The 27765-nt window shown below is 38.2% G+C and overlaps 1 protein-coding gene across 2 annotated transcripts in view; it reads left to right on the top strand.

Annotated features, from left to right (window-relative positions):
• The first annotated feature begins 4622 nt into the window (after positions 1 to 4622).
• Positions 4623 to 27765, top strand: part of LOC102217553 (phospholipase D1-like) — a 37034-nt gene continuing 13891 nt past the window's right edge. The window contains exons 1-10 of one of the 2 annotated variants that reach the window (XM_023326167.1): positions 4623 to 4687; positions 23158 to 23319; positions 23397 to 23560; positions 24361 to 24503; positions 24595 to 24700; positions 24774 to 24839; positions 25107 to 25165; positions 25650 to 25742; positions 26503 to 26655; positions 27556 to 27705. In XM_023326167.1, the coding sequence (XP_023181935.1) occupies positions 23190 to 23319; positions 23397 to 23560; positions 24361 to 24503; positions 24595 to 24700; positions 24774 to 24839; positions 25107 to 25165; positions 25650 to 25742; positions 26503 to 26655; positions 27556 to 27705 (1064 nt within the window). In that variant the 5' untranslated portion in view covers positions 4623 to 4687; positions 23158 to 23189. Of the gene's footprint in view, positions 4688 to 14387; positions 14537 to 23157; positions 23320 to 23396; positions 23561 to 24360; positions 24504 to 24594; positions 24701 to 24773; positions 24840 to 25106; positions 25166 to 25649; positions 25743 to 26502; positions 26656 to 27555; positions 27706 to 27765 lie in introns of those variants that run through there. The other variant, XM_023326169.1, reaches the window with a different exon arrangement.

The raw sequence follows: 27765 nt of genomic DNA, 5'->3' as shown, positions 1-27765 counted from the left end.
TGTCTCGCGAGACATAACTGTTAAACAAAGATGTTCGTCGGGGTTGAGATGATTCCCGTCTCGCCTCGATTTCAGTCATGGCAGTCAAGGAAGGGATTTAATTCCTTGATTTTACAGTATTAACCTTAATAATAGATCGGATCTGGAGTTTTAAAGTAAAATAGATAATTAATCTTGAACATAATTAGAAAATTAAAATGGAAAACTATTGTATTAATCCTATAAAGAAATTAAATGTTGTTAACTCATATAATCTAAGGTTGGTCAAAGAGTTATTTTAGATGCTGATGGCTGTGGGCAGGAAGGATCTTCCATATAGAGGATGCTCCGGGTTGTCCGTAAGTTTCTTGATTATATGACAAATAGAGAAGAAATGTGTCTGCATTTCATGCTTAAAGATACCTTGGTGTTTATTTCTCAGTGTCCCAAACCTGTCTATTCTTTGTCTGTATGTTGAGGTCCACTTGTGGTTTGTCCAATCACATGAGTGGGATCAGTACTGAAAATGGATGAATGGATGTTTCATTCATCCATGTGAATAAGGACTTCCTCAGCACTCATTCACATGATTTAGCACTTTCTGAAAGCAGATGATAACCTCTGACCCAACGTATCCGGATTGGTGGCATTCAGGGACATCTGGTGTCTCAGGAATGTTTATCACAGCCTATATCAGTAAACTACAACAACCACACCTTTTTCGACTCTATCGCTGTACACTACAGGAGAGAATTAATGTCCCCTGTCTGAGTAATGTTGAACCACGCAAAGCAGAAAAACGCCTCTGAAAGATGAGATGAGAAGATGAGATACGAAATGAACAGAAATCTTCATTCCAGGGCTGAAGTAGCTTAAAGTCAGCCGTGGTTCCCCATTTCCAGCTTTGTGGTGTGTTTGGGGATCATTGTGTTTCTGAACACCTGATTGTTTCAAAGTTTCAACCATTTGAGCAAAACTGTGGCTGGTTTGGATGATTCGGACCAAACCAGGAACCACCAAGGTTCCATGAAGAACGCCATAAACTGGAAGCGACAGGAACACCAGCGACAAGGCGTTCCTGTCAAGGAACACCAGAGTTTTGTATATAATGTGTTTAGGATGTAAAGAACTTTGAACTGCCTGGTTGCTGAAATGCTCTACAAATAAACTTGAATGTCAGAGACACAGCTGGAGTTTTCCTCTTGGCTGAATTACCTTCAGAGTCGCTTCTTGTCCCTCTATGCCAAATGTCTGAGGGACATTTCTTCCACTCCTTGCCATTTGCTTCAATTCACCACACAACTCCTCAGTGGTATTAAGATCTGGGCTTTGACTGGGCCTATGGATTCTCCAGTTCTTTGTGGATTTGCTGGTATGTTTTGGGTCATTATTGTGTTTCTGGGTCCAGTTCTGACTTCATTTTCTTCATGGATATTTTTCTCTGACACATGGCAGCATTGATAATGAATGAGGCTAGTGAAGCGCTGAGCTGTAGGACTCACTGCCTGAGTCTGACACGGTGGGTCTACTGTTGGGGATTTGAAGGGTCCGGCCCATTCTTTTGACTCTTTGTGGATTTTGGGTGGTAAACAGAAGAAGTGGGGTCTGGATGGATGAGCATCTGTTAGGTGTTGGACTTGTTTTTGGTTCATTGAGAATTTTAAGTGAGTTATTGACTAAGATTGGTGACTCCAGATGGGGCCATTGGTAGCATCGTGTGGTCTTGGGTTGTGTCATGGCCTTTGTATGAACCCTTGTATTCTGGGTAAATGATGATGTTCTTCCAGGTTATTTTCCTTCTTTAGGGTTAAGGTTTGGTTTTTCTGGTTTTAAGGCTTTGGGTCTTCCATCCTACAGTGTTGGTATGAGGTTATTTTTCTGTGTTTGATTTATGCCTTTGTCCTGTTGTTCAAATAATTCTGTTTTCTTCTGTCCAAGCAGCCTGGTTACAGGCTGACTTCAGTCTGTTTTTCTTAAAGAAGAAACATTTCCTCCTCCTATAATCTTTCCTGTCAGCTTTCAGATTGTGCAGCTTTTGACTTTCTTATCAAGATCAGTAACAGTCTGCTGTTCTGTCACGACACTTTAAGGTTTTCAGGACTTCTTTAAGTATCTTGCAGACTGATTTTAGGATGAACTGAATTAGTCAGTCAGTAGGTTTGTAGAACATTTTTCACACAGTATATGTAGAATGGATGAGTTTAAACTTTCTGAACTTTTCGTATTGATAATTTGCTACAATCTTGGACAGACGTTTAGTTTTCACCATGATATTCAGACTCACTTCCACCTTCAGCAGAACCAACTAAACTATTAAAATTACTCACAATCTCTACTTAAGTACTATAGATACTTGTATGAAAAAATATTATAGTTAAAGTAAAAGTACAGGTTGAACTGTTTTACTCAAGTGAAAGTAAAAAAGTACAAGTTTTGAAATGTAGAAAAAGTAAAAAAGTAATATTTATCTTTATGAATACAAAATGACTTTTGATAAGTATAAAATTTTTTTTTTCTTTTGCTGACAACATGCACTGTTTGTATAGTATTAAAAAAGTACTGATATGGTTTTTCAAACTAAATCTCTATCAGGATCATTTAATTTGCACAAAACGCAGCACATTTATCTCTAATCATTCTTAGAGCCAATATGGAAGGTTTTTAAAAATAAATACAGACGGGGAATGTCTGCGTCTTTGATCGTGTTCCTCTGTTGTTCGGGTTGTTTCTCAGGTTAAAGCCTCCATCTTGTTTTTCTCCTTCTTCTGCTTTGCTTTTGTTGCATCCAACTGAATGATGAATTACCAACACTATGACACACTTTTTGTGTGACCTGTGGACATTAAACAAAAAGGACACAAAGAAAGTCAACCGTTTAAAAAGAAAAAGTCTTGTCCTGTTTGTGTTTTCAGTATCTTGAGAAATAGATTCTGCTCTGTTCAGCTTGAGTCGCTGCATCTCACCGAGCCGATGGAGGCTGGAGGAGACGAGACGCAGCCAGGTTCTGCTGGAGGATCGGAGAGGAGAAAACGGGGATTAACTCTGCCGTCCTGATGAGACCCAGATGAACCACTAATCTACATCTGAGCCCAGCCTGGTTCCCTTTGTCCGGTCCTCTCAGGACTTCTGGTTCTGCATCCCCAGAACCAGAACCGAACATGGAGAAGCAGCAATCAGATTCTAACAGAGTTCCTTTAAATCTAGACTAAAACCCCACCTGCTTAGATTTGCTTTTGAAACATAATAAATGAAACATTAATCAACATTCTGATGTGTAACGATGGGACTTTACAGAATATAATGCTTCAGTCGTTGGCTGTGTGTTTCTATGACTTTGTGTTTTTATGATGTAAAGCACTTTGAACGGCTTTGCTGCCGAAATGTTGATCAACCTGATTGTGTTGCTGTCTGAGGTTCTCCACCTGATCGAACTGTTCAGTCTCTTCATGCAGAGTTTTCTCCTGTTGGGGAGAAGATGGAGCCTGGTGAAGCTCTGGGACAACTGGAAAGTAGTGAAGGAACTGGGAAGTGGGGAGGGGGCAGAATGAAGGAAAAGACCTGAGGATGAAACAGGAGAAAATGATAATCAAATCCTGAAGTGATTGGAATAGATGGAGAATCAACGATCAGCGTGACTGTTTCATCTGAGAGGAGAGGATGGATGGATGGATGGATGGATGGATGGATGGATGGATGGATGGATGAACAGAGCTCACATTTCTGAGCTCTGTCTTCCGTCTAATTATCGGACATGGAGGAACTTCCGGTTTGGCGGCACGTTGACGTGTTTCCTTGTCCCTCTGTTCCCGCTGCAGATCCATTCAGATGTAAACAAATAACTTCACCTCTAACGCGTGAAGAAGGAAGCTGATGCGGTTTCCAGGGGAAAACCAACATCTGCATGAAAGACACACAACATGACCACTAAACCTGATGCGCTTCCCTTTTCAAAATAAAAGGCCGCCATAAACGTCGTCTTGATGGTTCACAGCAGGAAACTGTCAAAACAAAGCAGTCTCCTTTGGAAATACATCAGTTTGAGTTGTTGAGTCACAAACATCAACAATGTTTCTTTGAAATAGAAAAATGCAGATTGTTGAATGTTTAGAGCATCAGATTATCTGGTTTGTCTTTTTGTGACAGAGGTTTCAACTGATAAAACCAAAACATACCAAAGATCCTCAGATAAAACATTTAAAATATGAAAAATATTCTACTTATGTGGAAAAATGAGATAAGACAAACTCAAGTGTTTTCATTTATGTTCTGTTCCTTCTTGAGGGCATTTTTATTTTAATAATCAAACCAATCTAAATGTATTTTAATTTCATTTTTATTATATAAAATAAATATTTTTAAAATTATCATGTTTTATTTTATTTAAAAATAAAATCCACACCATTAAATAACATTTCAACAACTCAACCTCAAATAAATATTAAATAAAATTTTCTGAGTTACAAAGACTAAAATTTTTATTTTCGCCTTTTTAAATTCATGTTAATTTGTTAAAATAGAAACGAAAGCAGATCTTCAGCTCCGGTCATTTGTTATCGCCCTGCTGCTGCCAGACTTTTATTTTGAAAGCAAAGCCGCCGGAAGTCCAATTTGAGCCGTTTCGCTGCCGCTTGACTCGCCTCCGGGAATCAGGAGGTTTTGGTCGCGCTCCTCGGCTCAGTCGGAGCGGCAGCTGCGTCTCATCAGGAGGGTAAGCTTCGTGTCTGGACTCGTTTCTCTCTGATCTTATTTTATTTTATGTTGTTTTATTGTCACGTTTTCCTGTTTCTGCCTGAAGTTTATGGTTGTTGTGAGGAGAAGTTTGCTGGAGTTGTGCGTAATTTGTGGAGCTTAATTGGGGGAATGCGCCGCTCTGCTGAGGAGATTTGTTTATTTATTTATTTGTTGTTGTGTGGAGGAATCCCTCTTCCTCCTCCTCCTCCTCTTCCTCCGCAACATCTTCTGGGCTCTCCTGTGTGATCCAGGTGAATTAAATGTCTCGGTTCCGACCGGACTCGGTTTTGCGGGGTTGGGAACGAGTCAGACCTGTATGAGGAACGTGTCATCACTCCTGCCACAACAACCCACCTCTTCCCCTTTTTTTTTATTTTTATCCATTCCTCGTTAGAAACCAACAGAACCACTTCCCCTCCGCACCGACCCGTCGTGTTCAGATTAATGGACCCGCAGTCAGCTGTCAGTCCTCCTCCAGACCTCCATCTTGTTCTTCACATCTGCAGAAAGTCGCTGTTGCTCATGTTGAAACGCTGTCCTCTCTTTGCAACACTGGGCTGAGGTTACTGAAATACTTCTGCGGTGAAGCAGACAGGAAGTCAGAAGCAGCAGAGAATCACTGGTTCTGTTGAAAGGTTCCGATTTTCCCTCCAGGTCCCCGAACTTTCCTCACCTGGAGGATTTTAAAAAGTTTTCCTTTGTCTGCTTTTTCACTGTTTCCAGTGCAACACCCAACCATTTTCTGTTCCGGACCATTTTCAGTCCAGTATCCAACTGTTTTAATTTCCCGAGCAATTCCAGTCCGGTTCTGGACCATTTTCAGTCCAGAAACATCATAACTTCAGTTTTGGACCAATATGGCTTCTCATTAAACTAATCCTGTCCTGATGAGACCCATCAGGAGAAATGCTGTATTCTGCTGCTCTGCTAATGGACCAGTCTGGCTAATGGGTTCCAGTCCTGCGCGGTGAACAGGTAGGATCCTGGGAGCCTTAATGGCTTTTCCAACAAACAGGCCTCAGGATGCTGGGAGTGCTGGATTGACTTACTGGGTGGGAATGTGTGTGTGCTTTGGCAGCGGCTGCTTGGAGCCTGGAGGCATAAAGCTCCAGGAGAGCAGAGGTCAAGACAGCCTTTAATCAATATGATCAGAGCAGGCGTGACGGATGGGTTGGGTCAGTGGGGCCGAAGCCCAACGGACCGATCAGCCGGATCCGTCTGGCTGATCGGTCTGTGAGCTGAAGATGGTTTTCTGTTGCTTTGGTGACAAACGGTTCAGTTTTACCTGAAGACATGTGGAGCAAACAGACGCTAACCAGAGATTAGCTACACAGTGACTATTAGGAGACAGACCCAGGAGTTCTGGTTCTGGTTCTGGTAAAAATGGTGGTGATGCAATGAAGCAGCAGGAAGAAGTAATAATTATAAATAATAATAATTAATAACTAAAGGTTTAAATTGTATATCTGTAGTTTTACTTCATGATTAAAAACATTTCTGTTGGAATATTGAGCTGCTTGTTAGTAAGAGACGTCCGTCCGTCCGTCTCTCCGTCTGTCCGTCCGTCTCTCCATCCGTCTGTCGTCTTTCTCTCTCTGAGTTCATTTTTGGTTTTTGTTTCAATATAAAACTGTCTCAGTTGTTTCCAGACTCATCTGTTGTCTCCTCTGTTAGCTTCAAGTCGTTATTTTCTATCGGTTTTCTGGGTGAAACGTTGAGGCGACTGACAGCTGATTGAAAAGGTTTCTCTCCTGAATGTGCCACGGCGGCTGGACTCGGTGTTAAACAGATTTTGCTGCTGCAGAAAGGTCGTGTGCTTTGTCTTTAATTTAATGTGTCGGTTAAATCAACCCTCCAGATCAGCAGCAGCTCCTCTGATCTCCATCAAACCAGAATCTGAAGCAGCTGCAGGTTGTTGTTTAAACTAAAAATCATTTTATTTAAAGGTTTATAGTCTGCAGATACTGCAGAGAGGAAGTTTCTTAACTGAGTGAGCTTTTAGCAGATTATAAGATCCTGCTACCAGCAGCAGGCCTGGAGTTAAATCAGCATGGGAGGACAAACAAACGAAAAACCTGCCAGACTTCATGAAATCCTGGAATTAAACAGAGAATTGGACTGGGAATCAAATATGAAATAAAATATAAAATATTAAAAACACCAGTTCATCTACCACTGCATAAAGACTGGATTAATTATTTAAAAAATGTCCTTTTGGTCCTGAACTAGCAGAACAGAGACAGGATATTTTTGTAAGTGATCAAGAAAAAACATGCGCTGCTGCAGAAAATGGTGTAATATGTCCACCAGGCCACTTGGTGGCACTGTAGCGCTGCCACAAAATGACACAAAAACTACAGGAAGACAGTAACAGTAATTTGTAACTCATTTAACTCATTTGTAACAGTAATTTGGAAGAGATGGAGCTTCAACGTCATTGTTTAAAAGCATAGAACCTCTCTCTTAAACTGCATTTCTGTCAAACATAAAATTGCGCAAATTGGAATTTGGAAAATAAATTTGCTTAATCTAAACATGCCACATAAAAACATATTACAATACCACCATAAAGTGGTTTTTCGTCCGTATTAAAATTAGTGTATTTGTCAAAATTGCAATGGAAACATGTTTTCAGATCACACGAGTCACATGATCAACACAGGTGAGGTGTGAATGCTAAGCTAACCAAAGTCTAGAATGCATATGTGGACACCAAGCGGGCCGGAGACCGCTCCAAAACCAGGATGTAGTCTACAGCACAGGGCATTGTGGGTAAATAGGACCAAAACAAACAAGGTAGCCTAGCGCCTAGAGGAATGGCTCATGGTTGGGCGAAAATATACCAATAAAATCTGACACCACTCCATTTTTGTGAGTGTAAGAGTCTTCTTCAGAGGTTTTTGTGTCGTTTCCTTCAGTGGCTCGTGATGCAGCGCCCTCACAGGTGAGGAGGGGAAGAGGTTTTTCAGTTAGTTTGGGTTGTTTGAAAATGTTAGAAATGTTGCAGTTTTGTCCCTAATAGAACCGAGTCTACCGGACTGTCATGTATGAAACAGAATCATATCAGAATAATTATCCGACTCATTTGGACGAATCAACACTAAAATATTCAGCAGGATCATCCAGAACCGTCTCCGCTGTCTGTAATGTTAAAACGACTTTACTTATTTTATTTCAGCTCTTTAAAGTCAAAACTAGTATTTTTTAACATAAAATTCTCTCTTGTACGTGTCTGGTCGTGAACTGAGGTTCTCCTGTTCCAGTCCGAATGCCGATCATGTCTCAGTGAATTAAACTCATGACCAGTCTGTTGTGCTCCTGGTTTGACTGGTCAGCGCTGCTTCATATATGCAGGAGATTAAGATCCTCTGACAGAAAACAAGAGACACATGCTTCCTGCATTCAGACCCGTCTGGGTGAACTGGAACCTTTCTGACTTTACCGTAATCAGGCCACGCCCCCTCAGCGATTACGCAACGCTAGCTGAACCAGAAGCAGGAAATGCAACATCAGCTGACTGTCAGTTTTAGCAACATCAGAGGCCGAACCAGAAATTAAAACATCCTGCTAACTGATTCAACACACTGTGGCTGTGAGGGAAACTAAGTACACCCCCCGGTCTTTAAGGTGTTGCTTCATTTCATTGCTGTTTGCAGATATTTGTTGTTTCAATCTGGAGGTCTGGACTTTGATTAGGCCAATGCAGAACTTTGATTTTTCTCTCTTTCAGCTCTCTGAAAGAGACAAGTTGTCTTCTCCATTCAGAAGCAGCTTTGAAAACCTGCTGACAGATTGTATTTCAGAGCAAAGTTCATTACTCCAACTCCTCCAAGCCGTCCTGTCGTGACCTTTAACTTTTAACCTGCTAACTGAGCTGGAGCTCTTGGGTATTTTAGTGATTTTTCTGAGCATTCATTGCTCTGACCTTGACATAAATAATTTCTTCTTTGTCTTCTACTACTTTTTTTCTTTTACTTCATCTTCTTGTCATCTTCTTCTTCTACTTGTATTAATTCTACTTCTTCTTCTTTTACTGCTACCTTGGAAATGGCCGCCCAGGCCTTCCCAGGTTGTTGGGCTGCAGCTGTTGCTTCTCTTGCATCATAACTGGTTGTTTTTGTAGATTTGGGGAAAGTCGGGGAGAAGAACGTAAAATTGTACCGAAGGTAAAATATGAAGTTAGTTTGTCGTTTGTAGGTCAGGATGTTGAGCGGTAGAAAATGTCTGTGAATCTCTTGTGTGCCATTAAATTGTCTTCTTGAATGTTTCTAATGTTGGTGAAGTTCAGACCTGCTGATTCTGACTCATCCTTCATAATCATAATTAATGCTGTAAATATTGTTTTTATTACTGGTAAAATGGAAGAAAGGTGGTTAACATGTTAACATTTTACAGTTAAATTCAGGAAATTTAACTAAATTTAATGATTTTCTTTCATTTAGTGATAGAAACTCACTCATGGATTATAAACCACATAAATGCAGATTATTCTTCTATTAGTTTTTGTGTTTAATTTTTTAAATCAAACAACATTTTTAAATCATTGGTTGCAGAATTTCATCATCTTAGATTTGGTTGTTTGCTTCTGCACTCAATCAGCTATAAAAATATAAAATCTGACTCAAAATGGTTCCTTCCCCCGTCAGATGTAAGTGTTGAGTAAGACTGATTTCATCAGTTGCTTTAGACTTGAATTTGACCTATAAAGAAGATCTAAAGATTAGGGAGATTGCTCAGAGCTCATCCAGTCTCATAGATTAATGATTGCAAGCAGTGGAAACAAAAAGCAAAAAGCTGATCTGCAGTCATAAGGAGGTGAAAAGCAAAAGCACAGAAGATATTTGCACAAATAAAAATATGTTTTTACTGAACCAGAGTTTGAGCCCAGCAGTAAATGTTTCTGCTGCAGAAACCAGTGTGAGTATTTCTGCAGCCGCAAGCTGCTGAAACATGTTTATAAGTTTGTTGAAATTTGCAGCTTCCTGTTCACTAAAACCACACAGTAAAACCGCGTGGGCTTGACCAGCTTCTCTGCACAATTACACCACAAACACACATGCAGCTGCCCCAGCTCTCCACCAGGGGGCGGTGCAACGCCTGCCTGTCTGCTATCAAGCAGTAACTTTCTGTTTTCTGCCATCTGGTAACACTAGTTAAGGAAACTGTTTTGTTTGAAACTCGTTTTGTATTTCAGTGTTTGTCTCTGAGTCAGAATGAAGCAGATTTCCTGCAGAAAGCAGAACAAACCAGCAGACCTTTATGAAAACATGATGTCATTTTGCTTCAGCCGCCCTGAAGACACGAGTTTCCTTCCTTGAGTAAAGAAAGCAGTAAAAGGCCAGGAAGCGTCTCGGGGTTTTCAGCCTCCAGATTAATATTTTTCCTGACTAAGTGTCTGCGTTTCTAAGAACTAAAGGTGTTGAGAGGTTTTAATGATTTTATCTTCGCATAATTAGTCAGGGAAGCTCATTATGTGCTGAGCTACTGGAGCTAAATGCTCTGTAATGAGCAACCTCAGCAGACAAGTCAATCTGCTGGAGATGCCGTTTTATTTGATTAATAATTATTTATTTTAAGTGTTAATTTGTTGTCAGTAATAATATAAAGAGGTTCCTGTATTGTGGAGTTGGTGGTTTGTTTGATAATATTACACCAACCAAATATTGGCACAGCAGCTCAGTCAGACATTTCACACGGTGACGTTTTTATTATTCTGTAACTTCTGCAGGTCTGTGCAGCTCCGCTCTGAGGAAATCAAGTCTACAGCTTTTTACAGTGTTTATCTATGTTGGGTAACAACTCTACATAAATTACAAGTTAAAACAAAATATTTAGTTTACAGATGTGTAAAATAAATATTTAGAAGTTTTAAAAACTTGGCAGTTATCTTTTAACATCTGATTATTTCAATTAAAATTGTTGTAATTCATACAATAATGATCAACTAATATAACTAGATTAGCTAAAATAAATTAAAAGTTAAACTAAACCTTTGCTCAACAGAAATGTTAGCACCTCTATGCTGGCATGGTTTTATTTTATATTAAAACAAGCTAACTAGTCGCTAACTAGCATTCATAGAAATTAGCTTAAGAGAGCAGCGGTATGGTAAGAAAGAGAAAGTTTTTGCACCATGTTTTAATCTTTGAGAATCATTATGATAGTAACTTCTCAATCACTCAAGTTTTGTCAATTACACCAAAGTTTGAACTTTTTAGCTGGTTATCAAAAGTAAAACAAACTTTATTCCAGCTATTCTTATTCATTTTCTCTCTATGGATCATAATATTCTGACTTCCCATCTTCTTCCCGACCAAAAGCAAAGTTTATGGTGTGTTACTTTTGTAGCCGGGACCTGAAAAATCTGACATTCCTAGTTTGAAAAACCAGCTTGTAGTTTTGTAGGCGGGTCTATTTTCCCCCAAAATTAACATTTATTTCCTCAATTATTCCTCTTGTAAGGTAACAGCAAATCATATCAGCTTCACTAAAATTTGTAGCTTGAGGGATGTAGCAATGCTCTGCTAGCTGCTCTGCTAGCTGCTCTGCTAGCTGCTGTGCTAAGCTAGTGAGCAGCAATTGATGCACTGCGAAGCTAGCGATCTTGTTTCTTTTTTATTCGTTCTTTTTTAAGGTTATTTGGTTATTTAGTTTAGCCTTTAGCTAACATTGTCTGGATGAAGTTCTGCTCATTTATATTTTTTAGTTGAACTTGAACCCAGACTTTCATTGTTTAGCTCGACTACTTGCCTTGTAATTCTGGATCTATTCTCATGACAATTTCAGTACAATTTTTGTTGTGTTACATTTTCATGAGTTTATGTTATGATTGAAACACCTCAGTATAATGGAATGACATTTTTCCTCTGGAACACGTGCTAGTCCACATGCTAACACATTCCTGTGTTTGGCTGGTGTCCTGCCTGGGATGACTCATGGAAAATTCACCCTACCTGGTGATTCACCTGCATCCTGCTCATTAGACACTTTCTACTTTGTTCAAGTCTGAAATGGTGAAAATAAAATCCATTTTTCAAAGTTTAGTACCCAGAATTGGGAAACTATGTATGAAGTCAACACTACTGTAGCACTTTTGTTGTTTCTTGTTTAATTTTGTAGGAAACACTAACATAAAATGAATAAACCATCATAAATATGCAAACTAAGACTGATTTCCTGATGAGGTAAATGGGGAAAATAACATTCTTTGTTTGTCAACATGATAATATTTGACTTTTGGTTTTCATTATTTTTCAGTTTATTTCTGTTATTAATAATATTTTATAATTGGGAGTGTTTAATAAGACTTAGCTTAGCAGCTACCCCACCCTAACATTTTGCAGCTATCTACCTATTTTTGGCCTTGTAAATATTAAAAGTTGTTGTTTCTGTGGCTCCTTGCTGCTTTGGGAAGGTTAAACTTCAGTTTCTTAGTCAGAAAATGTTCATTTTGTTGCTTTGCGTTGAGTTTTTGTGGCCTCCTCGTCCAGATAAAGACACAAACTGTGTGTTAGCCGCGGTTGCTGGAGTGTGGGTGGGAGTCCGAATGCTTCGGTCCTCCTCTGGAATGTCAACAATGAATTCTCACAAACACTCAACCCTCCTGTTTCACTCACTTTCTTTTCCAGAAGGTCCAACAAGTCCAACCTGTTTACAAAGTCAATGTTTATCCAGACTGGGAAACATCTAGAACCCAAGAAAATGCCAGTAAACACTTAAAGAAGCATTTATTTTAGTGTCAAGTGTTTGGACTGAGATATTAGCCTGATGCATAAATCTCTACCAAATATAACTAATCAATGTTTCCTAGTGTTTTGATACATTTAAAATAAATATATATATATTTGTTAGGTTTTAATGTGACTAATCTAGACAAAATGTTCAAATTGGTCATCTGAAATAATAGTAATTATAGAATTAAGCATGATAAAAGCTCAGCCATCACATGCCAGCATAATGTTAATGGTATTTCTGTGCAGTGACTCGCCTACAGCATCGCTGCGCTGCAAACCCAGCAACACGTGTTGGTGAAGTGATGAACGTTCCTGCTGTCTGCTGAAGGTGCAGTTTTAGTTTTATGCTGGCTCCATTTTGTGGACTTTTATATGTATTTATTCTTTGTAACGAGGTTTAATTTCATAATGTTCAATTTAAAGTATTTATTTATTTGGCTCAAAATGATGCTTGAAAAGATGGAAAGATTTGCTGGAAATCATTTTATTCTTGTTGGCAATGAATCAATCAAGTTAATTTATGTGGCAGATTTCATCAACAAGGCAGTTCAAAATGTTTTAAATCATAAAAACACAAAATAAAAACACATAATCAATAATTGAGGAACCAGTGATGATCAAAATCATCAATATGTTGGTCAATGTTCCATTTATTATGGCCCAAACTAAACTCTCAACATTTGGGTTTTAGCCTTGATTCAAAGGAATTCAGTGTTTCGGCTGTTGTTCAGTTTTCTGGAGGTTTGTTCCAGATTTGTTGTGGATAGAAGCTGAAAGCTGCAAAGTTTCCCTCCATGCAGAGCCGCGTTGCCACCGATGCAGAGCTTGTTCAGCATGTTTGGGTGAAACTCTTCGGTCAGAGATCAGGAAATTCAGACCTTAATGCCGATGTTTTAGTGAACTTTGAACTTTTAACAGCAGCCAACAAACCAATCAACTAAAATGGCTAAAATACAAAAATGTGTCCCTGTTGCTCAGGATTTGACCATTAAAACTCGTTTTACTCGACCAGTCGAGGTAAAACTGCACAGAATAAAACTCTTTAGGTGAGTACGCTTCACTGGTTAAACTTCTGAAACCACTCTGAAATTATTTTTATTTTCCAGTTTGATCATTTTTAAAAATTACCAAACGACCAAAACAATTTAGCAGTTTTGAGTTTTCCATTGTACTTTAGTTTTATTGTGACTTTTTGTTTGTCTAATTCAGTTGGTTTAAATTAGTTTTTAGAGTGTGTTTGCTAGTTTTTATAACTTAATACATTTATAAGTTGAATAGTTAAGTTTTAACTGTTTAACTACTAGTTAACCAATACTTTGGTTTATGAATTGATTGGATAATGAATACTCAACGGAAGATGCCATTTTAAAAAAATCATCCAAGTATTGTTGAACAACCAAAAACTAAAAATCTTTTTGCTGCTAGATTATTGAATAAATAAACATATGAACTCAACATGGCATTTCTGTAGGAATGTTAACTGCGGATGCCTACGTCTCCCAGAATGCTGTGCGGTTCAACTAATATTCTGTATGTTGAATATTGAATATTCCATTAGATGTGAAATCTATTGAAATTGATCACCATTGTGGTATATGTTATTGATTTATTGTCCAGCCCTATCGTAAATAAAATGGATTATTGCCCTTAAAAAATATTAATAATCAGAATTATTAATTTATCGTGGGTTTAATTGGTTGCTTATTGCGACATTTTAAAATCTCCTTTGTGTAAATATTTAAACGGATTTAAAATCAGATTCTCTGAATGCTTCTGCAGCTTTAAGGCGGAAAGCTCCTCCCTCTCCTCTCATTGGCTGATGTCTGCCTCCTCCAGCCAATCATAGCCGCTCTGGTCAGTAAGCCCCGCCCCCTGGAGTCTTGCTGTCCGGTGTGAGAATCCCTGCTGCAGATTCAGCTGCGACTCCCAGCCTGTCTGAGCGGCAGCTGGAGGGACCGTGTCGCGGTGTGTGTGGAGGTGTGTGTAGTGGTGTGTGTGGAGGTTAAAGGTGAAGCTGCAGACCTGAGCAGGTGACCAGAGGACGTTTTATTCCTGTGAAGATGCTCGGCGTCCCTCAGGGAGTGCGGGTTCAGGTCAGTGTTGTGTTTGGGTCTGACGGTTCTGTTTCCTCCCAGTTTGTTTTTCATAAAGTTTCCTAAAACGGGCCGGTTGAGGATTAATCTCTGCTGAGACGAGATTGTTCAGAAGAAAAACCTCCTTTAAACACAAAGCAGCTTCTTTGTTTCTGAAACGTTTTTATTCCTGTGCAAACATCCTGATTCACTCAAAGTGTTTTCAGTTTCACTAAAAGGAATTAAAAACATGATGCCATTCAGTTACATGTTGTATGTGGATAAGTAAAATGTGAGCCAGGTAAATTTCTAACATTAAATAAATGATCCATAAATGGTCCATCCATGCAAATGATCAGCAGTTGGTTGGATGAACGTCAACATGCAAACCAAACAACCAAATACAGCTGCACAATATTAAATATATAATCAGATATTTGAATAACTTATTGAAAAAATGTTCTTTTACTACACTGTATTTTTTACTTGTACTTTAGTATTTCTATTATGAAGTATTTTTACTCTGATTCAACTAAAACTTCTGGATTTTCTTCCCACTGAATGAAAAATCAACATGTTTGAACTAAAAATCCAGCAGACAGACTCACACCTGCAGTTTCTGTTAAAGTTTTATAAATTAGAAAGAAACTGATTTTATTATATTAATAATATGAATAATTTTCATTTTGGTCCTCATAAATTTTCTCTTAACTTTATGTTTTTCTTCATAAGTATTTTTAAATATGAAATGATTGATAATTTGGTCAAGTATTCTGTATTTAGTAGATTTTTTTACCAAATACCTTTTGGTTTAGTTTTGGTTTAATGAACTGAGAAAGAGTTAAAAAGACTTTAACTTTGATATTCTGGAGATAAAACTGATTTTACGGATCGCAGGAACAGAACTGAGGACTCGGTCTGCAGGTTTCTCATCTCTGGGTTTTTATGGAAGTGATTAAACTTTAATTCTTCGGTTCTGATAGAAATGAATCAGCTGGAGTTCTGGTGAAATGTCAGCAGCAGTAATGATGTTTCATCAGCCACAGCTGCAGCTCAATCTGCTCAGGTTTTCCTTCCATCTTTCCTGTCTCTGTTTCCTCTTGGTTTCATCTCAGTGTTAGCTTTGGCATATTAGCGGTGTGTGTGTTTGGTTAGCCTGGTGAGTGACGGTGTGTGTGAGGGGGGTAATAGTCCACTATGTACCCAATTACAGAGAGTGCTCAGTGGCCCGGACGTAACCGCACCGATCGCCGTCAGTCGCTGCTGGCTGGAGAGTCGAAGAGTTTCTGCTTTAATCTGGATTGTTGCTCAGATGAAGATTATCTTGGAGCAGAAGGTTTAGGTGGGACGGATGTTTGGAGCCAAAGCGAATATTTGCTCTGCAGAGTTCAGGAATTCAACCTGCAGACGCATTTAGAGACGGTTGAGTAAAGAGAGGGACCAGACATTTCCATACACTGTAAAAACTGAAAACTTATTCCTTTCTCTGACCCTGACTTAGAGGCAGAGCACGGTAGTTACATCATATCCTATCATATTGTTTACCATTTATTGTGATGAATTCTAAAGAATTTTGATTTATCGTTGTCATGATAAATTCCATTGAATGTTTGAAATCCCACCAAAACCGTCGAGTTTTACTATATATATATATATATATATATATTTTATCAACTGTTTTGTCAGTGAAAGAATTGATAAAAATCAATAAACTGCTGCTGCGCAAGTTACTCAACAGGTTGTTGCTAGGTAACCAAAGAATGAGAGTTGCTAGGTAACTAGAGAGTGAGAGCATTAGTAGATTCCACCAATCTAGCTTAGCTTAGCTAGCTGTGAGAGGTCAACCGGCTAACATCTTTCCTCAGCCTACATCTCCCAGAATGCCATGCGGCTGTGGACCAGAGTTTAGTTGAATATTAAATATTCTATCAGACTATCTATTGATGACGTGTTTATCGCAAGATATTCTTATTAATTTATTGTTTTAGCCGTAAACTGGATACTAATAAATTTTCATCGTTTGGGGAAAAATGTTCATCTGCTCCGAAACCAACCAAATGAACCTTTAGAGGCAGGTTTTCAGTTTTTGTCAGGTTTTCAGTTTTTGTCAGGTTTTCAGTTTTTGTCAGGTTTTCAGTTTATTTGTCAGGTTTTCAGTTTGTTTGTTAGGTTTTCAGTTTGTTTGGTTTCTCGACAGATGTTTCTAAATGTTCGGTCGGGTTCAGATGTAATCCTGACTCAGGAAGGTGTTTTCTGTTGCTTGGTGCTGTGATTTGATTTCACACATCCTGTCTGAACAGGTGAAGCTGCAGCAATGTGATGCTGCCATGAATGATGGAGGAGGAAGATTACCAGTGGTTCCAGTTGAACCAGTTAGCCCCGCCAGGTCTGGACTTGAAGTCCAAGTCGTTAATGAGCGCAGCGTGTTGTGGTGAAAGTTCACCTGGTTCTGGTTCTGGTTGGATACTTTCTACAGCCTGTGTTACACTGCAGCCGTTCCCAACACACAAAGGTCATGTGACAGTGAGGTCACATGATGTCACATTCAAATCTGTGAAATAAAATCTGGAAATTTCTCCTAAAAATTTGTAAAAAATAGATTTGAATAAGAATAATCAGAATAATTAATAGTTTTCCAGTTTGATATGTTTTTATATTATTATTTTACATTATTCCACTTTGTATTTTGAATGAATCTGGTAATTTAACATCTTTTATATAATCTGAAATGCTTTGTTGTCCTTGTTTTCGCTTCTCTTTTCATCTTAATGGGTCTGTCAGCCGTATGAAATCTGATTCTAATGAAACTGCAGTAAAACACATTATATATTTATCCAAGAATAAGATCCCAGGACGGTCATGCATACTTTATATGAGTATTAGTTGGACTGAGTACAGTTTTATTCAGCAGACAAACTGCAGGACGGCAAGACACAAATTCAAGACTGGAGAGAAAAATATAAACCTGGATAGACGTGAAAAATAAATGTGATAGGATCTTATTTTCTGAAAAGTGATTGAATGTTTATTTAGATTTTGGTCAAATTATCGTAAAAATGAAGCAACTTCTGTGGTGAAAAATCTAAAGTTGCTCAGATTATAAGGAACTGGGATCGCTGCAAAATCTGAAAACCTGGATGATGCAACAAAGCAAAATTTAATGACAAAATAATAAAAATTAAAAAGATAAAGTAGGAGCTTAAAACATTCAGTTAAAAAAAAGAAAGAAAAATAAAATTTACAGTAACATTTTCTAAAATAAAGTCTTGGTCGTATCTTTTAAGTTGGCAAAAATATATCCATTCTGGAGATCATGAAAATAAAAAAGTATTCAATATTTATTTTTACATTTATTTGAAAAATGGAAAGTAGATTTTTCTTAAAAATATCAAATCTGACCGTTTTCATGTTTACATTTACAGATTTTTTTTTACCAAAATCTGAATTTGTTGATTTCATTTCAAACTATCAACAAAAAAACCAAATAATTTCATGATTTTTATATATTTTTGATTTGTATTTCTGTATGCTGACACTGGGAGCTGAGCCACTCCCAGTCTGCCCAGTTCAGCAGCTCTGGTTTAAATGTGTTTTCTGGGAAATCTCAGAGCTTTTCTGTTTGCCTTTAGTCACAATGTAAAAACAAAGATCTTCTATTTCAGGCCTGAACATGCGTTTCACTCGTCTGACCCGTTTCTTGTTGCGTGGAGCTGAAAAGCCAGAGTTTCTCCTGGACCTCATGTTGCAACTGAATAAGGATGAAGTAGAAACATAATTGTTAGTTTAGATGATTTTTTTATGTTTTGAGGTTGATTTGATTAAAAATGTGGAGGTAAATGAGGCGTTCAGGGGCGGCTCAGACCTTCTTGACTTGCAGTTGAACTTTGGTGTCGTAACTTTCTGCTCCGCCGGTTCAACCAGACTCACGTTTTCCTCTGGGTTAACAATGACTGACTGTTTCCAGCAGAGAATCGAGCCGCTCAGGATGTTTGCTTTGCATACTACAAACACCCAACTCTCTCTGAACGCGTTCAGTACCAGGTTGTGGCTTCCCACCGGCCACAAAGCACCGGATCCATTTGCATGACAGTTATCAGTTTGCTGAGGTGATGTTAGAGCATTCTGTCTCTGACATGCAGAAAACTGCAGGAATCAGCTTTTGGTGGAGGCAGAGTGATGCTGTGGGCTTGCTCCTTCTTCAGGTGGCTCGTAAGAACATTTCTAATCGTTAGCTTAGCATTCATTGCTTATGTCCTTTGGAAAAGTCAATTGTTAGGCAATACCTTGATATTGTTCTGATAATGATGAGATCGTGGGTCATATATCTGGATGTTTTTTAACTTTCTTCTTCTGTCTATTGTAAACTTATTTTCTCCACCAGAAGTGGCGCTAAAATATAACCATAAAAGAAGAACTGCTAAAGCTCAAATACTTTATATTTCTTTTAAAAGTGCAGATAAATGCCTATTTTAACACTTTAAGCACCAAATATATTCTAATACGCATTAATACGCACAGTGGAAACCGTCTTGGCGCTAACGGACAAGCTAGCATCTTGGGGTTCAGCGCCTGGATTGGTTGCTTTGCAAACACCAGCCAATAGCGTGCTAACTGTTAGCATTTTAGCTTCCATGCTGTATTTACAAAAAAGCTGATATATTTACAAAAATAATCACAAAAGAGTTAACAGAAAAATTAACATAATTTTCTGAGTTAACAGAAAAATTCCTAAATATTGGATTATGAAGCAGAATCGGTCGTTTTAGCTTTCTGCTAAAACTCGTTAGCAGAAAGGATTTTATTCCAACAGTCAACTCTGCTGCACAACCTGCTAACTCTGTAGCAAATATGGCACAATTTAAAGGAAAGTAAACAGATATAATATTGTATAATATTTATTACCACTGTTACAAAAAAACAATCCACCAAACACACCTTCTTTTCTTAGTGTGTACAGAATCATCAGCTCCATCTCCTCTAGATTAGCAGCCAGATTTAGCCGCTAATTAAATCCAAGAAAAATGTTTGGAACCAGACCAGTTGAGAGCTGCTGCGTTGGACCCGATTCGTTTTTAAACAGAACCCTGTGATTCCAGGATTTCCGGACATTTTTCACGCTGACGGCGTCCATTAGGCAACGCGTCTGATGAGCTGCAGCGTCTTTCCAGGCATGATTAACTCATAAAATGGGACCAGAAGGTCCAGGAGGAGCTTCGCCGCGGCGTTTCAACGCTTCATCAGCCTTTTCTGCTGAGGTTCATGAAATCAGATCCAAACGTATTAAAATAAAATTCCATAAAACTGGTTAATCTGTGATTTAACAACGAAGCCGATTCGTTTCCCCTTTTACGATTTCTTCCAATAATTAATTTTTTTGTTTTCATTCAGTCAATTTAATCAAATTTTATTTAAATTACAGTTGATAAAATCTGTAAGCTTCTGACCAGGCCTGTTGCAATAAACAATAAATCAATTAATTGCATAATAAACTAAAACAAGCTCAATAATTTTTATTTTCATGATTTGTCATTTTTCTCTTTCTTCCACAAACTGGATGATAAAAGTCTTCATTCTGCGTTACGTTGTTTACAGAGATTCATAATTCATTTTATTTGTTTTGTTCATTTATTCTGAATATTTGAAATCTCTTCCAGTTCCAGTTAAATATTCATTAGAATTTAAAGTTTATTTGAGAATATGTTCTTGCTTTATTATCATTATGTTACTTAAAGCAACAATATTTTGATAACTTCTGGCACATTTTATGCTCCAGCATCATTTATTGTGACAGACTCTGAAACTTCTGACTAAATATATTTTACTTTGTTTTGTTGATGTTTTTATTGTTCCTAAATCAACCTTTACTTCCTCCTGACCTTTATTCTGTTTTGGTGGAACTTTATCTGACCTAACTGATGGAAGTATTTCTGTTTAGTTTCAAATATCTTAGTAAATGCAAAAAAAAAAAATGAAACTAACTTACAAGTAACTTGCAGCAGGATATAGGAACTTGTTTTGAGTCAATAATTCCTAAATATTGATGTAAAAGTTTATTTATAAAGAGAAATCAGTGGAATGAGACATTTTGTCATATCATAAGTTGGAATCTCTTGGCAGATTATTTCACTTTTAAATATAATTCTTTCATCAATACTAAGAAATGACATTCCTTTATGTTGTGAGTTGGTTTTATTTTAAGTGGAATATTTCAACATGACTGAGGAAACTCTGCTGATAAACGCTGCACCGCCTTCTCGCTCTGGTTTCTGCGGTTCTGTGTTTGTCAGAAGTGAAAGCAGACGGACCGCAGCAAAACCACCATTTCACTTTCTGTGGAACTATAAATATCCCCGACAGGAACCAGTGAAACCTTTTGAATATCATTTAGATCGTAAACAGATAGAGCTTCAGGTTTTGGCTCCTGGTTGGTAACGCAGCGGTTTGTTTTCGCTCTGCTGCTCCAGAAACTGTGGAGGTTTTCATCGAGTTTCTCCACCAGAACAAAAAACAAGCAGGGTACATTTTAAAACTTCTGTCTGTTTTTAAAAAAACTCGCTGCAGTTGGTAAAGGGAAAAAACATGGTGGCCTTTTTTCATGTGAGCACTAACCAGACGTTACTACTGGCGAAAACGATGAAGAGGACGACAGGAAGTGGCAGGAGGATGAAGGCGCTGCATGTTTTTAATGACTTATCAGGTGAACAAACTTTAAAAATGTCGTAATTAGTTGTTGGGTTTTTTTTACAGTGGATGAGTGAGGCTGTTTAAACTGAACCAAAAGATTTTGGTTTCTGATTTAAGAGGAAGGTCATTTTCCTTTTCAATGCACAAGAACAAAGTCTTACCAAGTATTTTAGTTTCTTGTACAGATTTATTAATACGCTTGAAATAAGACAAAACTAACTTATAAATAACATTTCTGCAAAGAATCTTGTTTTAAGTCGGTAATTCCTGAATATTGATGAAAAAAATATTTATTTCATTGGCAGATTTTCAATTAAAACAAGTGAAAAATGTTTTGTTATAATGAAATAATCTACCAATCAGTATTTTCTCATCAATATTAAGGAGTTATTAACAGAAAGTTGCTGAAAAGTTATTTAGAGTTTTTATTTAATCGGTCCTTTTATATTTGCACTAGAAACCAGAAACAAACTTTGTAAGATTTTGTGTTTTTGCAGTGAACCAGTTTGGTTTCTTACATGAAAATGTTTGAATAACAGCAGAGAAATTACAGGATTTTAGTCTAAATTCAAATCCAAATGTTTTCACTAATATTTGAGCTTTAAAGGTGACAGACAGCTGAAAGCAAAAGGCAGCTGATAAATCCCAGTAAATGATTTTACTGGGTTTACTGGTGAAGATGTTCTGGTTTTCAGCCGTTTCTCTCTGCTGCCGTCTTTCCCTGAACGATGCGACGATAATCCAGACATCCTGGATTAGCAGCGAGACACGGATTCATGTCTGAACATATTCCTGTAAAAACACGTGGGAGTTTTAAGGAAGAAGAAGAAACCGGGTCATCGGCGCCGGAGCTCAGTCGTGAACGAAAAGATCCAGTCGAGGGATTTTCACCAAAACTGACCCGGAAAACAGAGAAATGGAGAGAAAACAAAAACAGCAGCTGAGCACATATTAAATATTAGCAGATAAATTAAACATGTCAGACAATGTTTAAATCCACATTTTTATCTTTTTAATCAGATTTTTCATGTTGAAAATCTTAAAATGATTCTCTGCTTCACATCTGGAGGTTTTGTTGTTGTTAAAGTTTAATTTTAGTCCAGTTTTGATTTTTGTTTTGTTTTTTCATATTTTGAATGTTTGTTGATTTTATCTGGGCAGCTATTATTATTATATTATTATTATTATTATTATTATTATTATTATTATTATTATTGTTTTTAAAGTGCTTTATGAATAAAGTAGTTTAAACAAACTACATGTTTTGGTTTTTAGTGACAGATTGATTGTACAGTTTGGTTGTTTTGTAGATTAATGGTGTTTAGATGCCAAATCTAAATATGATGTTTTTATTTTTTTTTAATTTGATTTGGATGCAGTGAGATTTTACTCTGAGCTCCTTTAGTGGGACTTTTAGTTTCACCTGCTTCCAGTTGTTAAAAATCTCCAGTTAAACTCATTTTGCTGTCTAGTTATTAATCTGTTAATCCAGAAATAATCCCCAGATCAGCTTTACTCTGCATTGATGTTCAGTCCAGCAGAAAAGCTTTTCCCATGTTGATGGCAGAAGGATTTATTTTAGCAGGTTTTATTACACATGACTAAGTATTCAGTTGTATTTTAGTCAGTAACATGTTTATTTTCTTATTTAGAAAGGAATTTAATTATTTGTTTATTTAATGTATTTGTAACATTGTATAAAAAAGGCTGAAATTAAAAACAAGTAAAATGTACCAATTTTTAAATCTGATTAATCATCAGAATAATCGACAGATTAATCAATAACTTAAATAGTCTTTATTTCCAGCCTTATTTGAAACTATTAGTGGGTTTAAATTGTTTTAGATGGAATATTATCCACAGTGGTTGTTCTTCCACAGGTCCACTATAGTGAGTTTTACGTTTTGGTCTCTGGTTGACTGAAACAAAGCCCTCACCGCCGTTACCTGTCTCTCCAGGTGAGCCCTGGGCTCCAGACTGAGTGTTAGCCATGCTGCGGCAGTCCGAGCCGACCTCCAGTACTCTGCACCTGGTAGCCAACGACATGACCTCCATCATGGAGCAGCTGGACACTAAAGATCTCGACGTTGGCGACGGCGAGTTCCCCGCCACGGAAGCCGGTAGCTGCCTTCGCGCCGCGTTTATTTCCTCCCTTGGTTTCCTGTCGGTTTGTCACCGCTGGTTGTTTTCCTTGCAGGGGACCGGTTGCCCTTCACCGCGATTTATAGGTTGGTGGGTTTCAAGGAGTCCGACGCCATGGTCTTCCTGTCTTCTCCCATCACCGCCAAAATCTTGGAAGTGGAGCGATACACGTCGAATCGGGATCGCTTCAACAACTCAGTCCAGAGGAGCGTCAACAAGGTGCCCGTTTCACTTTTCACTTGTTCTGCAGCAAGCCACACGGTTTGGCTTTGTACTATAAATAACTGCTGAGGACACGGGTGTCCTAACTTTTTACAACATGGACCAGAAACTGAAAATCCTCGGGAGCCATTTTGTTTTTCTCACTGGAAACACAAAATAATTTAGTTGTGCAGCTTTTTAGTCTTCATAAAGTTTTTAAACTTTTTGGATTTTTTTTTTCAGTTTAATTGGTCTATAAAATATTTTAGTTTATTTCCAGAAACAAAAAAGGGAAACTTTATTCAAAAACCTCCATTTACCAAGTCTAAGAGAATAAATGTGAATGTAAATAAGTCTTTTTTGCTGGGTGACATTAAAATGAAAACACGGCTAATAAAATAAAAATTCTTGGTGCAAATCGCTTCCTATTAAAGAATTAAATTTGTCCCTGAACGTCTCGTCCTAAAAAAGATCAAAAGTTCCCAGATTTGCAGCTGTATTGTTGAACTGCAGTCAGGGGCCGCACAAAATTGTTCCAAGGGCCCAAATGACCCCCGTGCCACAGTTTGGTTCAGGGGAAACTGGCAGCAGCAAGAGGCACACAGAATGAATGAAGAGCCAATTAAACCCTGAAAAAATCTGATCCAAAGTTAAAATAACCAAACGTAGAAAAACGTTCTGGCTGTTAAAACGTTACATTAAATCTGGACGTCATTTTCCCTTATGGAGCAAACTGACGGTGAAACTAAAGTTTGGCTAAAGTTTCCGAAGCGGCGTGAGAAACTCGGAGCGAACTGACCCGGTTGGTGTTGTTGCAGTCGACGCCGGCCATGTATAAGATCGAGCTGAAACACGGCGAGTTCACCTGGGAGGTGAAGAAGAAGGAGAAACACTTCGTGGAGCTTCACAGGGACCTGAGGGCCTACAAGGCGCTGAGGCGGCTCCACCTGCCGGCACGAGGGTAAGGCAACCAGCAACCTGCTGCAACAGGCAACCGGCAACCTGCTGCAACCGGCAACCTGCTGGCTGACGTGACGCCTCTGTTTCTGCAGTAACTCGATCAGGAGAAGAACGACGATGAAGTTGGAGAAGGCGCAGATCCCCGTCCTCCCCAGAGAAGAAGTGAAGAACCAAAGCGGAAGCATTTCCAGCCGCAAGGTTTTCCTCGCCGCTCTGGTTTCATCCGGTCGCTCGTGTTTTGAGCTTTTGTTGATCCGTGTTCTTGTTCCAGAAACAACTTGAGGATTACTTGAACAACCTGCTGCAGATGCCGATGTACAGGAGCTGCCACGCCACGGTGGGACAACACTTTAATAAACTCAGTGTTTATTAAAGGTTTTGCAGCTTCAGGATAAATTTGCTGTGAAAATATTTTCTTACACTCATATTTAACTCTGATCTGCAGAAACTTTGAGTTAAAATAACATTTATTCTGCTTGCTTAGATCTCATTAAACTTTCAGTATGTTCTTCAGTTTCAGCCTAAAATATGTTTGTGCTGCTTTAACTTGAAATAAAAACATTTCTTTAAGGTTTAATCCATTTATTTCTTGTTATTTTATCAGATGGAGTTCATAGACGTCAGCCAGCTTTCCTTCATTCATGATTTAGGTCCCAAAGGATTGTAAGTTTGCTGTTTTAAAAAGACGTTTACAGTTATTAGGTCCTAATTTAATATTTCTAACTAAAATATCTTATTTAAAACAATCCCAACATTACTTTAAGACTTTGTTTTATTGATTTAAAAAAACTAAACAATAGAAGTGAAAAGTTTGTAAAATGACTCATTTATGTTTCTTTGTTATTATTGTCTTTGGAAAAACTGTTTCAATTTATTTATTTTTTAATTGGAGAATAAATTTTCCTCCATGTTTCCTGTTGTGAAAACCCAGATTTATGATTTTATGAAGAAAAATCATAAATGGGCTTTTAGTTTAGTTTGCTGCTTATTTCCCACTTTTCATAAAAACAAATGAATAATGATGAATTTACTTGGACTGAGCCAGCTGGTAAAGAATTGCACTATAAAAAGTGAAGATTAAATTAATTAAAATAAAATCTAAACGTATTGAGTTATTTTTAAGAAGTTTTGTTTTCTGATTCTCCAGGGAAGGAATGGTGCAGAAACGTTCTGGCGGCCATCGATTCCCCGGCCTGAACTGCTGCGGGCGCAGTAAGATCTGCTACCACTGGTCCAAACGGTCAGAACCACACAGAACCAAACTGTCAACAGAACCAAACCGTCAACAGAACTGACTGAAATATCTGCAGATTATTTAACAAGCCTCAGCCTGAGTCCATCTCCTTTCAGCTTGTTGTTTGTTTTGTTCACACAGAGACGGGAAACTGATTTTATTAAGTAACCAGAGCTGCAGATGACAAACAGTAATAAACAGTTCCTGGTATAATAATACCACCAAACAGAAAGTCTGACATGCTAGGATCCTGCAAGGTGTTGGAAAATAACTTCCCACTCGACAAAAATACATTTAAAATACATTTTGAAGAGTTAAAAACTCTTTATTGACTGGATACCTGGAGATTATTAAAAGCTGTTACATAAAGGTCGACTTTGCATGTCAGAGCTTTGACTTTCTGTTCTGTTTAGGACAATAATCCCTCATAAAGTGGTAAACAAGCTCAAAAACTGTTAGCTAGCTGCTAAACTAACACCAGAAACAAACCTCCTTACAAACAGACCATAAAGAGTCAGAGTGGAACCTCAGTGGAGATCCTCAGGGCTGTGATCTTAGTCCCAACTCATTCACACACAAATGCTCTCACATTTTCTGCTGCAACACAATAGTGAAGTTTGGAAAAATACACATGTCCCTGTGATAAAATGGAGCATAATGAGTTTTATTTGTTTTGGTCTGATTTTAGCTGGTAATATTTTCATGAATCAGAGAACTGGAGTTTATTCCTAACGTTACGTGTTGCTTGATGTTTCTGTGTGTGCAGCTGGCTGGTGGTGAAAGACTCTTTCCTCATGTACATGAAGCCAGACTCCGGTGCCATCTCCTTCGTGATGCTGTTCGACAAAGAGTTCAGCGTCAAGTTGGACTCCAAAGAGACAGAAACCAAACATGGCCTCCGCATCAACAGCCTGTCCAGGTTCCTGAACTTTTTCTTTTGAAACCGTCTGCTGAGCAAAACAAATGTCATTTCATCAGACGTTGACTCCACACATTGCTGTAACAAACAAGAAGCAGAATTTGCAAACTAGCATGGACCAAACATCGCAGGTAAATGGAGGGAATCCTCTGAGTTTGGTGCCTCTGGTAAGGCACAGGAAGTTAACGTCAAAACTTATTCAACGAATTTCTCTCCACCTTCTATTATGTAAAATTTACTTTTTAAAGCTTTATTATGTTTTAATGTTATTCCCTCATCATAAACATACCAGGAGTTTTGCTTTCATCTCCATGGCAACCATTCATCTGTTTAAAACGTCTGGGTGGACCTAGCCCCGCCTTCAGGGCGTGTCTCCTCCTCCACTCTGCTCCTTCAGACTAGCCAGCAGCCATTAGCAAGCATCTTGTGGAGCTGCTAAAAACGTTGCTGAAGGGCTAATAGAGGAGCCATGTTGTGATGACTTCCTGAAGGCGGAGCTTCAGAAAGAGGCAGAGTTTCTTAAAGAGACGGATTTTAAGGTGTTGAATTAGGAAGTAACATTTTTTAAGTGTTATTTGATATAGGGAGCATTTTTACACCAACTTAAGGTCATTTAATTCTGTAATTTTTTTCTGTTTCCATCAACCTTTCCTAATGCGATATTACAAAATGCATAAAGTAAAAAATTGTTGACAGAAACACAGCTGCTAAACAAAAATAGATAAATCTGTTTTTCTCTTTTTTGTCTAATTTGAAACACAACCAAAAAACAAATCAACTCTGTGATTTAAAACACAGGAACCGTACATATCCGTTACTCCCTTCAGTCCCCCTGTCGGTTCTGAGTTGGCCCGTTCTGTGTGGTTCTGAACAGAACCGGTTCTGTGCGGTTCTGTTCAGGTCGTTGGTGCTGAAGTGCTCCAGCTACAGACACGCCCGCTGGTGGGGCCAGGCCATCGAAGTCTTCTCCCGGAAGTACGGCGCCGCCTTCCTCACGGACCACCGCTTCGGATCCTTCGCCAGACAGGAGGAGAACATCCCTGCCAAATGGTAACCGTGACAACCAGCTTTCACTGTAAAAATAACTGCATGATTCAGATTTATTTTTTA

The sequence above is a fragment of the Xiphophorus maculatus genome, chromosome 21 (assembly GCF_002775205.1).
Source record: "Xiphophorus maculatus strain JP 163 A chromosome 21, X_maculatus-5.0-male, whole genome shotgun sequence".
Taxonomy (NCBI): Eukaryota; Metazoa; Chordata; class Actinopteri; order Cyprinodontiformes; family Poeciliidae; genus Xiphophorus; species Xiphophorus maculatus.
Note: the sequence above shows the minus strand (reverse complement) of the source record. Positions and strands in the feature narration are given on the sequence as shown.